The 12,300-nt window shown below is 39.8% G+C and overlaps 1 protein-coding gene across 2 annotated transcripts in view; it reads left to right on the plus strand.

The window, feature by feature from the left end:
* LRBA (LPS responsive beige-like anchor protein) overlaps positions 1-7,411 on the plus strand; it is a 420,317-nt gene extending 412,906 nt beyond the window's left edge. For both annotated transcript variants that reach the window (XM_075149993.1, XM_075149994.1), the window contains 2 exons: positions 3,405-3,556; positions 5,879-7,411. In XM_075149993.1, the coding sequence (XP_075006094.1) occupies positions 3,405-3,556; positions 5,879-5,969 (243 nt within the window). In that variant the 3' untranslated portion in view covers positions 5,970-7,411. The remainder of the gene's footprint in view (positions 1-3,404; positions 3,557-5,878) is intronic.
* Positions 7,412-12,300: the final 4,889 nt, after the last annotated feature.

Raw genomic sequence — 12,300 nt, forward strand, 5'->3', positions numbered from 1 at the left:
CTAAATTTACATGTATGTGTTGTCATCTTAATTCAAAACACAGCTGGAATAGGTTTATCATCTGGTTTTTTCAGTGTTATAGTATTTTCTTTACAGTATATGTTTGTATTTCAATTACATTCATTTTAAAGTTATTGTGTGAAATAAAATTTCAGCAATGTGATTCATTGTGATTACTTGGGAGTTGTTGCAGTAAACACTCAGAATTTATAATATAATATAGAAACTCTATCTTAATGTGTTGCACATCATATAATTCTTAAAGGATATATTTGGCATCATAGGAATAGAGTACAGCAATACAAAAAATACAGATGTGCAATATATCTGACTTCAATTATTGCTGTTCATGAAGCATTATCTTACATACACTGTATCTTTTAGTTTCTAGGCTTGTCAGCAGTCTGTATAAACACTTCAATGTTGCATGAATGTAACATTTTTGTGTTTTAGTTTCTCTCATTTTTGTGGTGCATGCACTATAAATTCTGTGTATTAACAAACCCAAGAAATTCCTTTTCCTGAGGAATTTAAATCACATTATGTTACAAGTTTTGCATATTGAAAAACTGTAGAAGCAGAGATTGCAAGTGCCAAAATACTTGCAGACTTCAGCAGAGAGAGATATGCTTGCAAGATCCTGTCTTCAATTCTTTCTACTGTTTCCTAAATTTAAATCTTTGAGCTGGAATTTTCCTTGTAGACTATCATCTTGAGGCAATTTCCTTGCCTTCCAGTGACAATGTTTCAGTTACAGTGGATCAATCTATTTGTAGAACGTGTGTGTTTGGAATTTAAACATTCCTCTGAATATCCTCCATTCTTACATTGTTCTGTTGAAAAGTTTTGTGGCTCCCTGCCTTGGGTCAGGAAGCTGAAATTTATCACGAATTAGTCCTGGTGTGAAGGACATGTATTTTGTGGAAGAGCTGCCCAAATTTAGCTGATTCACAAATCTCAGGTTAAATGCATCCAGTAGCTCATGCTTAGCATCTACATTCTGTACTGAACATCGGTAGCCCAGGGATGCAGTTTTCCCCTGCAACCAATCATCCCCTACAGTGAGGTGCACAAAAATGCCATGGCAAGAAATGTGATGAGGTGATCCTGGACAAGGAAGGGGAAGGACTGATGGGAAAGAGAGGAGAAAGAGCAGAATCAAGGACAGAACCAAGGACAGAGTGAAAGAGATGTTTGCAAGAGCGACAGGAACAGGGAAGCAGAGATGGGAATGTAGAAACTTGTCAGAGACTGGGAGAAGATAAGAAAAGACAGAAAGGAGTAAAGGAAGAATAGGAATTGGAAGTAGGGGCAATGGAGTGAAGGATTAGGTAGGATCAGGAGTTTAATACTAGATAATAGTCCTTATAGTAGCAAAGTTCCTTATTTTCCTTGTGATAACAGCAAATCATCCAGCAAACAACTAGCAAAGTTGTTTCTCAACTGTTCTGTGGGCTCAAATGAAAAGGATGATAGGCTGCTGCTGTGCCGAGTATTGTGTACAAAAGTAATAGAGAGCAGAGAAGGGAAAAAACAGAAGTCAAGCTGAAGAGCAAAAGTCAGAAAAAGAACTGAGAAGAGGCATCTGGAAACAGGAGGAGAGAGTATAGGAAAAGGTTTGGACTTACAGGACTTATTAATAATGGTTCAAACTGTAGTTTTAAGGGTCTTGATCTCGTTGGCAGCTTGTGCTGATGTCATTCCACATGACAGAATTAATTCAACTTTTCAGTTTTGTTCTTTTTTTTAGAAAACCATACACACCCTTCAGTTTTCCCAGATAGTTGGAGGATGAGGCTATAAAATCAGGGCCTGGTATTGTCTACTGCTTAAGTCCTGCATAGCAGCAGGACAGGGTCTTCCTTTCAGAAGGAGTTTTGTACTCTTCAGGGTTACTGTAGTAGTAATTGCTAAGACCCGTATTGAAAAGGTGTGTAAGATCTTGGTATTGCTGTGAGAAAAGTCAGTAATGGGGTTTTCCAGAGGTTGGTGTTGGGAACTAATTTTATTCAACATTTTCTGAGGTGGGGAATGCTGAAGGTCTACAGAGTGATGAAAGCAATGCATGAGGTGAATGCAGAACTGTTACTCAGGAAACCCTGCAATATGAGACCTATGGGGTACTCGTTGGAACTAGTAGGATCACTTCAAAACAGATAAAACTATTTTGCACTGTAATAAACCTCTGCCAATTCCCTCCCCCTCCCCCCCCGCAGAAGGCATCATCAGACTCAAAAAGAGATTAAGGAAATTCATGGGCGGCACATTCATAAATAGAAACTAAAGGGAATGGACAGAGATTTACTTTCTGATATTCCTGATCCAGTGATTGTGGGTGCTGGGGAGCAGAGGGGAAGGGACTGTAGAGTGGCCGGTCTCACAGCATCTCCTGCTGCCACTGTTGGTGATACAACACTGGGCTAGATGGATCATGGTCTGTCTGACCCCATAGGGTATCACTTATTTTAATAAAATTTCCATTTCAGTTCTCTTAAACCATATTTTGGCTTATTTAAACTGTCAAAATCCCTCTTTAAGAAATATTTCCCATGCTTCCAGTCATCTTAATATCTGATAGTATCATCTGGTATAGTCATCAGGTAACTGAGGAAAGTTGCTGTTCTTCCAGGTACTCAGTATGTATCATGATTTTTCCAACAGCACACAAGAAACATTGAAATAGATTGAAGACTCCTGCTTCAATAAGTCATCACTGTGAAAACCAATGATATCCGATCTTTCTCCATGATCTGGATCCCAAATACAGATTTCAAATGATTTGCCATCATTCCCTATGATCCATGCAAAATCAGGGTATAAGCCATTGAATTTGTCACAGGCAGTTTCAGGATAGATGATGAAAGGAAGCACAGCCTCTATTAAGAGAGGTGGATCATTATCTTATTAATCCAGAGCAGGAATCCAAAAACACTGGTCTAAATTAATTCTAGTAATTTGTATAACATTTCCGTTCCCTCCATCATTCAGCCCTTTGCCAGAGAGAAAAGGAGAGTAACTTCTTCTAGGCTAGTATTAAAGACCCTTGGGGGAATGTCAGGTTCTATATTTTAATGCCAGTGCTGCTGGATCTTGTAAATCTAGCTAATTAGAAGAGTAAATTTCTTTAGCTGACCTCATATTAGATCTTTGGAATATGGAATAAATCACAGGTGAAGTAAAACCGAACTAGTGACATCTAATGTATTAGATACTTGTGCATAGTAACATTAATTCTATTGCTGGGTAGAATAACATAACAATAATGTTGCTTCCCGAAAGCTGGTATTAATATCAAGTCTCCCTAGACATTCAGCTGTCAATATGAAACTTTTTATGAAAGTAGAAGAGAGGGAATAAGAGCAATACATATTTATCTGACAAATACCCGTGTGATTCCCCCTTAGGCAATTCAACTGAGTCGAGACGGACAGTATCTGCTTACAGGAGGAGACAACGGAGTTGTCATGGTGTGGCAGGTGTGGGACCTCAAGCAGCTTTTTGCTTATCCAGGGTGTGATGCTGGAATCCGATCCATGGCCCTGTCGTATGACCAAAGGTTAGAGCAAAGTCTGGTCTTCACAAGAATTTCAGTGAATATATACTTACAATTAAATTGTATTTTTGTTTTTCTTCTGATTTTGATTTTGTGTGGATCACAGATTCTGATGATTATATTGAGAATTCTGTGCTTGCATAAGTTTCTTTCTAACATGTCATATTTAGGGCAGATAACTTTTTTCAGGATTTCAGCTCTTGGGGGAATGAAGAGCGATTCAAGAAATCGTACTTTGGCAGACCTTCAAGATAGGTTGAGTTATTATCCTTTGCCAATGTACAGTGTGGGTCACATGGAGGTGGAAGGTTACATATGTGCTTTTTATGTTTCTTCTTTCACTTACAACACAAATCACGTTCCTAATTCCAGACCTTTATGTTAAAAATAGAACAGTTAGAATCGTTGCACAATAAGATGCCCTCCACACATCCATATTTTGCTAAAGAGAATATTAATTTTCATTTCTAGAAAAGTTATTTTATCCATATAAAGCATGACCCTCCTTGAAGATTCCTTCTACTGAAGGCAATCAGTTAATATTTTTACTGCATTTTTAAATTACGTTTTGCAATGCAGCTGTACTTAAAAGTCCTTCTGTGTTTTTATCACAAAAGTATTGTTTGTTTATAAGATGGATGTTTATAATTTCATTTGTACACTTTTAGCTTGCGGACTAGAATTTTGTTTGCTTTGGTGTATTTGCTTAGTGGAGTTCCTGTGTACTTTTGAAGCAGATTTGGCTTCTAAATCCCTCAGGAGTGTCTACATTGTGCAGTAAAGCATATTGCTGAGACTCTTAACCTTCCACTTACTGAAGTCCATACTGAATGTTTTAACATTTTTACCTGGACTACATCTCTAAAACTTACATAAAACGAACTTAAAAAAATCCAAGCCAGCAAAATTTGTGGACTTCAAGCAAACATTCAACTTCTACTCATTAAGCATAATTAGAGATTATAGGCATTTTGGAAGAAGCAGTTTTCCACTAGAAGGCCCCCGCTGTTAAAAATATTTCAAAAGCTGGAGTTACAGCTGTTGAATTTTAGACCTCTGAAATGTATAAAATTTTGCATTTAGAGAATCTTTAAACTGTAATTAATGGCATGTCAACATAATCTTCGCATGTCAATAAACTGAAATTTAATATGGACATCTATAAATTTATCCATGTGCTCAAGTTAGGAACCTATTCACTTTGGGTTTGAAGCGCAGAAACTCAGAGGAGATTTACTCAGAGTATTTTACTGAGTAATTATTCAGTAATTACAGGTAATTACTCAGAGTAATTTATTTGGTATGCATGAATGTATGTGTTTGAGTGACAGTGTGTAAAAAGACGTTTTAACCTAATACAAAAACAATCAAAATGGTGCTTTTGAAATGAAATAGTGTGATACTATCAAAGTGCAATGTTTTGATGATCTCATATTTAGTCTTTGTTTTGAAGGAAAAATTACAGCTTTTTACTCTCAATATTTTTTTTAATTCTGAGGCTTTTTTCCTAAAATGCCAGAATTTTATATGTCTTCATACTTTTGATTTTCGTAAAGCTTTAATATGAGACAATAGACAAGACAATATAGAAACTCTTGTAATTGGGTGCTGTGTCAGGGTCATGGCTTTTCAAACAGATCTCAATGATCTCTACTAGTAGGCCAAGGGTAAGGAATTTAGAAAGAAAGAGTGCCTCAGTGGGAAAGCACGGTGATTGCTTTCAGGAACTTCCAAAACAATCAAAGCCTTCAGACTGCTTTCAAACCCAAACACTAACATTTCCAGCTGAAGTCCTGTGCCCACATCCCACTCCTTCATGTAGATCATGTGCTTAAATGGGGGAGGCGAAACTGAACTGCACACTTCTCCTAGCCTTCCTTCACTTTGCTGCTTCACCAGGGCTTCATCCCACTCCAATACCCCCACAAAAACCAACCAAGCAAGCCAAGAAATAATCCCAGGAAATCCGAAGTGGCCTTGCAGGAGAGTGATGCTGGTAAACAATTCTGTTGTCTAACTCTCAATTGTAGCTTCAGGCCGCCCATACAAACTGTTGCATGGTGTTGTGTATGTTTTGTGATCCATAAATCTGTTGGAGCTGGTGCAGATGGCAGTTTTATTCAAATCCAGCTTGCTGGGATTGATGGGAGCCCCTAAAGCCTGACTCTTCTGGTATGTGGAGCACTTCCAGCTCCAGCTGTCTTCGGTGGAAGTTGGTCGTTGCCTCGGGTTCTCGTGCCTATATTGACGTAACCCTTTGGTGTGTTGACGTATACCTGAACGTGAGATGGTTCACTGACGAATATGGTCTTGTGCTTTCCTTAGGTGTATAATGACTGGCATGGCATCTGGGAGCATAGTGGTTTTCTACAATGATTTCAATCGTTGGCACCATGAGTATCAAACCAGATACTGATCTTCACAGAGACGAAGATTCGCACTGATGTGGGCAGCTGTTGTCAGAAGGAAACTGAACACAGCACGCCTCCCTTGGTGTCTTGCCACAACATTGTTCCGTATAAATAGCTATATTACATCTGAATGTAACTTAAATTTGCTGGAAGAAGCAACCTATTTTTTAAAGTTAATTGCTATTTTTGTAGACCTTGCTTGACTTTTTTGGGGGAAGGGCAAAAAAGCAGAAAAATGGCTGCTGGGTTCTGTAGTTAAAAATCTATATTTTTAGTCATAATGAGAAGTCTATTTTGATCCCTGTATGTAAAAGAAACCTAAAGTAAAAATGGTTAAAACTCACATTCTAGCTATATTATGAAGTAATGGATTTTCCATCTGAAGCTTTATCTATAACCTTGAGGAATATATGATTTTAACGTAATGGAAAGGAATTACAATGTTTGGGGAATTTTAATTTGTGCTATCTGTACCGCTCTTTGTCTCGTACTTTTCCAAATGATTGTACTACATCAGCACTGAAGTTTCTGGGAATCAATAGTAATATTTAAATTATGGTTAATGTAATTTTAAACTTTGCAAATCGTTTCCATCAATGTTATTATTCAAGCATGTTTCTAGGCCTAGACAATTAGTTCTTTTTTAGTTGTATGTTTTGTGCAGTTAAGAGAGAGAAATCGGGAATGGAGTTTGTGTTACAAGAAGTGTGAATCCTCCTAGTTTCTACCTGGCATCTCCTTCAAAGCACACCAAAATGTGGATTGTTCCTCAAAATCAGAAGGCTATTTTGAAGACTTTAAACTCAAATTAGAAACCCACATAGGCAGGTATTTTTTTAATAAGTGCAAGTACCAAAGCACACTTCTGCTGGTTGACTGTGAAAGCACTAAAAAGGCAGGTGTTTGCTGGCGCACAGCCTCTGTACGGCAGCAGAAGCACTAGACTTGCAGGTGACTCTCTTTTTTTCCGCAGAACTAGCCCCTGCAATACTGTAGCAATGCCATGTTCCTTTTCTGCGTATAGCAACAATATCTTTTATATTTTGCTATCACCAAATCCAGTCAGATCCTGCCCAATCGTATTAAGTTATCTCTTTCTTTTAGGAAATGAAAAATAATTTATACTAAGGAACAATAAGTTATTTTGGTGTTGCATAAATCTACTTTTCTACAAGATTGCTGTGCAGAACTCTGTGAAAATATTTGTGAAAAGAACTGTTATTGTTTTGTAAGTCTGTATTGCATAAAAATCTTCTTTGTATGTTGTGACTTATATGAGTTGAAATTTACATTCCACATCTGTATTGATACTTATATTTCTCTAGCTGCCTACTAGAGCAGTTCCTGTTTTTTCTAAGCATTTAATTACTATCTCTTTCAGTAAAGATTTGGAATGAGAAAATTCAGTTTGAGTGAAGAAATTAAATAAAATTACGTTTGTAATTGAGAGCTTCAGTGGAGTACTGGGTTCTTGTGATTCAATGTATATTCACAATAGAGGAAATAGGTGCTATTGCTAATGCCTTTAAAGTACTCTTGGTGTTTATGCAATGGTGACTAAGTTTTCTGTGCTTTCTACATTTTTATATGGATACGGTTATGCTGATATCGGTAGAGATACATTTTTATGTTTTGTGTAGCAGAAGGATGATCTGATCAAGCCAACGCTATAGTTGTCATGTCTGTGGTAAGTGCCCAGTATATTGAGCAGTAACGTTTGTTATGCAAAACTTGTACTTCACACTTCCTTAAATTCAGCAACATTCATAGCCTTGTATCAGAAGATTTTGAGGGGAAATTGGTATGCTTTTGAAGTGCGATTTGCATATTTCTCAAGTCAGGGGTGGGTTTCCTAGGCTAGGTGGGAGGGAAGAAAAACCCAGTCAAACAAAGATGTATTTTGCCAAATGGAAATCCTGAAAGTCTTCTCTTTATGATCTCCTGCTGACTTAGGAAACACTTTATTATGGATAGAAGTAATAGTTTCTGATCTGAGAGCCAAAATATTTCATGGGGAGTTGATTTGGTAGATTGCTTGTTTTTGAAAGGGCCCTATCGATCACGAGATGCTTTCCCAAACTGAAAGCATGACTGCATCTCTGCGTGCCGTCCTGAGTTGCATCCAGCCAGTGCGGGCTGATGGGCAGCTGTGCCATGGTATCAAGCACTCCTTGGGGAAGCAGCAGCAGCGGTGCAGCACGGTGTTTTGCACATTAGGACTGCTGCAGCCCTTCTGTGGAAAAGGCATCTTCACCTTCTGCTCTGTGAGCAAGCCTGGGAAGACACCCCCATTCTGGACTCTTTTGCTGGTGGCTTTGGTGAGTAGGACATACCCCTCCTTCCGTGGGTATACAAACATACCTCGGGCACCGCCCTGGGGGGCCAGACGTGCACTTGGGGTCTCAGCTTTGGCTGGACTAGTCCATGTCATGCTGTTTGTCATGAGGTGACAAAAAAGGGTTAAATTTCCAACTATTCAGGTATTTGTTACTCTATTCAGGGCAGCACCTGTGTCAAATGGATTGTCTGAAACCTGTTTAATCAACAGGTGCCAGGCATTAACCTGCAGCTGGGCCTCAGCTAGCTGTTATTTGCAGAATATTCCTGAAAAGAGGGAGCCGAGTCCTCTATTTCCTCAAAATTCAGAGGGAGCATTTATGAACGACTTTTTTTTACGTGACAGTCCGGGCTTTCTTCTGTTCTGGTAAGTTCAAATGGGCATGGTGTTAGCTGTGGTTTATGGCAGGTGCTGTGGAAAGCAGCGTTTGCTGCTGCTGAGAGCAAGGCTGGTCAGCAGCAGTGCTGCAAGTTTGGTTTGTGGGGAAATACTTAGTGCAAGTAGCTTGAAATCCCTTCTACTTTGTGAAAATTGCTGATATAAATGCTGTAGGATCTGGCAAGAGATGATGGTGTGATCAGAGTGGTGGTTTCTCTGAAGGCAGTTCATATTGTGGTGTTACTGCAGGCAAAGGTAAATGAATGCCATAATACTTTTGAGAATATTTCTTCAGTTCTTGGCCGTGTTGAGCTGTGTGTTATCAAAAAGCCTTTACACCTGGAAAGCATGCCTCATGCAAAGTATATGTATTTATTACTGTTTCTGGTGCCGATGTACTCTTGGTAGTCCTCCACCTATCTGCAGCACATTTTTTCTGCTAAAGATTCCTGCTCTGAATAGCACGTAGCAGAATAAATGTCCGAAAGAGCTAGTCTGATACCAAGATAATAGAGAGTTATCTGTACCATTTAGGTTGGAAGAGACCCTTAAGATCATCGAGTCCAACTGTAAACCTAACACTGCCAAGTCCACCACTAAACCATGTCCCTAAGCACCACATCTACACGCCTTTTAAATACTTCCAGGGATGGTGACTCAACCACTTCCCTGGGCAGCCTGGTCCAATGCTTGACAACCCTTTCAGGTGAGAAATTTTTCCTAATATCCAATCTAAATCTCCCCTGGTGCAACTTGAAGCCATTTCCTCTCGTCCTATCACTTGTGACTTGGGAGAAGAGACCAACACCCACCTCACTACAACCTCCTTTCAGGTAGTTGTAGAGCGCAATGAGGTCTCCCCTCAGCCTCCTTTTCTCAGACTAAACAACCCCAGTTCCCTCAGCTGCTCCTCATGAGACTTCTTCTCCAGGCCCTTCACCGGCTTCGTTGCCCTTCTGTGGACACGCTCCAGCACCTCAATGTCCTTCTTGTAGTGAGGGGCCCAGAACTGAACACAGTATTCAAGGTGTGGCCTCACCAGCGCCGAGTACAGGGGCACGATCACCTCCCTGCTCCTGCTGGCCACACTATTTCTGATACAGGCCAGGATGCCGTTGGCCTTCTTGGCCACCTGGGCACACTGCCGGCTCATGTTCAGCCGGCTGTCAACCAGCACCCCCAGGTCCTTTTCCTCTGGGCAGCTTTCCAGCCGCTCTTCCCCAAGCCTGTGGCGTTGCCTGGGGTTGTTGTGGCCGAAGTGCAGGACCCGGCACTTGGCCTTGTTGAACCTCATACAGTTGGCCTCGGCCCATCGATCCAGTCTGTCCAGGTCCCTCTGCAGAGCCTTCCTACCCTCGAGCAGATCAACACTCCCACCCAACTTGGTGTCATCTGCAAACTTACTGAGGGAGCACTCGATCCCCTCATCCAGATCATTGATAAAGATATTGAACAAGACCGGCCCCAGTACTGAGCCCTGGGGAACACCGCTCGTGACCGGCCGCCAACTGGATTTAACTCCGTTCACCACAACTCTTTGGGCCTGGCCATCCAGCCAGTTTTTTACCCAGCGAAGAGTACACCAGTCCAAGCTATGAGCAGCCAGTTTCTCCAGGAGAATGCTGTGGGAAACGGTGTCAAAGGCTTTACTAAAGTCCAGGTAGACCACATCCACTGCCTTTCCCTCATCCACTAGGCGGGTCACCTGGTCATAGGAGGAGATCAGGTTGGTCAAGCAGGACCTGCCCTTCATAAACCCCTGCTGACTGGGTCTGATGCCCTGGTTGTCCTGTACATGCTGCGTGATGGCACTCAAGATGATCTGCTCCATAACCTTCCCTGGCACCGAGGTCAGACTGACAGGCCTGTAGTTCCCTGGATCCTCCTTCCGGCCCTTCTTGTAGATACTTGTAGATGGCACAGTGGTAGCTGTTTTTTACAGCTACTGTCGGAAGTTGGCATGATTTTGTGTTCTTATTGTAATTCTAAAAATATGTAAATTGAATTTCTGTTTAGAAACGTTATGGAGAACCTTTTCTGTTGTGGTGCTTTTAATGTGTGGGATCAGGCTGGGGATTTTTAAGGAACAGTGGAGTTTCTTCAGTTATTCCACATATCTGAACAGCAGCAACAAAATCCTGGCCCATGTTTTTCATACAGAGCTGGTGTCCTGGAACAAAAAATTATTTTCATTTCTTTTAGTAGCAAAAGGAAATTCAAAAGTGGGACTTCTGTGGGAAATGAATTTTATTGCAACTCTAGTCAGGACATAATTGCTGTTAGATATATTGCGTAAGAATGGCCGAGATATGGTGACCATCTAGATTGTAGCTTTTCCGTTTTCACATTCACAGAGATTTAAGTGTGCTCGTGTTATGGCATCTCTGTTTTGCTTTCTCTTCCTCTTACACTTAGAAGTAATTCAAAGGGAATAAAAGATGACCATATTGTTCTTGAGAAACTGGCTGCATCCTAGTTAAATAAAACCAGATATGGGCCATTCTGTGGGTGCTGCTCTAAAGCACTGAGACCTTTCCCATATAGGGTTAGGATATTTGTGTAAAGCTTGAGATGAGTCACTCGCTTGGATTTCCCACGTGATCCCACATTACATGAAATCCAAAATAGTTTACTTTTACGCAGAACCAACCTAAGCTCTTCAGTAAACTAATACAGTTAATGATGCATGTCCGTGCTTATGCGTCATAATTTAAAGCTGCTCTTTAAAAGCTCTGGATCAAAACCTGTAGGAAATGGTTTCTGATTTTGTTTAGATTTACCGAAAATTCAACTACATGTAACCTAAAGCCCTGCAATTCAAATACAGCCAGACTCATGAGGAAAAAAATGGATTGAAACATATGAAACAAAGTTTGAAAGAATAAATTCTAACTTGTATCTGTAAATAGTTTATTCTTAGTTGAGACTTCTTATTATAAAGAGGCATATTATATAAGAAGTATGTAAAATATTTCACAACTTTTTATAAATTATGGGAAATACAACTACTTTCTTGTAAATGAATTGAGAGAATATCAGAAAGCATAGTCTTAAAACCGAAGAGATTTGTATATTTAGTAAAATCTGAAATTACATACAACTTTGTACTTGGGACTGCATCATATAGTCAACTAATTAAAGACATTTAGATGTGTGCTTTGGAAATTATCCTGTATTGCATGGGAAAAGACAGAAAGAGGTTTTCAAAATGTGGTACTTGCTAAATGAACAAAGTTTGAGATATGACCATTTAATATTTTCTTCAAGTTCTTCTAATTTTTTTATTCCCACTGTTGCTTTGTTAATTGTGTATTGTGAGCTCTGAGCTGCAAAATGCTGTAGCACAACGGAATCTAGTTGTGTGTTTAGAATTTGGTGTGTTCAGCAATAGATATATCCAGTAACAGCTAGATGACTTTGCAGATTGCTCTCACATTTTGCTTTTTGTCTTTTTTATCCTGTGTGCTAGGGATCCTTTTTCAAGCAAGCCACAGTAGCTGCGAAACCAGAATCTGACCATTCTAAACAACAGAGCTAGTGTCTTTTTAAGCAGAGTGTTTGAACTTTTTAAGTGTTCAGCATTTAAACACTCCAATCTTCAGTGTTTCATATAAATTGGC

The sequence above is a fragment of the Calonectris borealis genome, chromosome 4 (assembly GCF_964195595.1).
Source record: "Calonectris borealis chromosome 4, bCalBor7.hap1.2, whole genome shotgun sequence".
Lineage (NCBI taxonomy): Eukaryota > Metazoa > Chordata > Aves > Procellariiformes > Procellariidae > Calonectris > Calonectris borealis.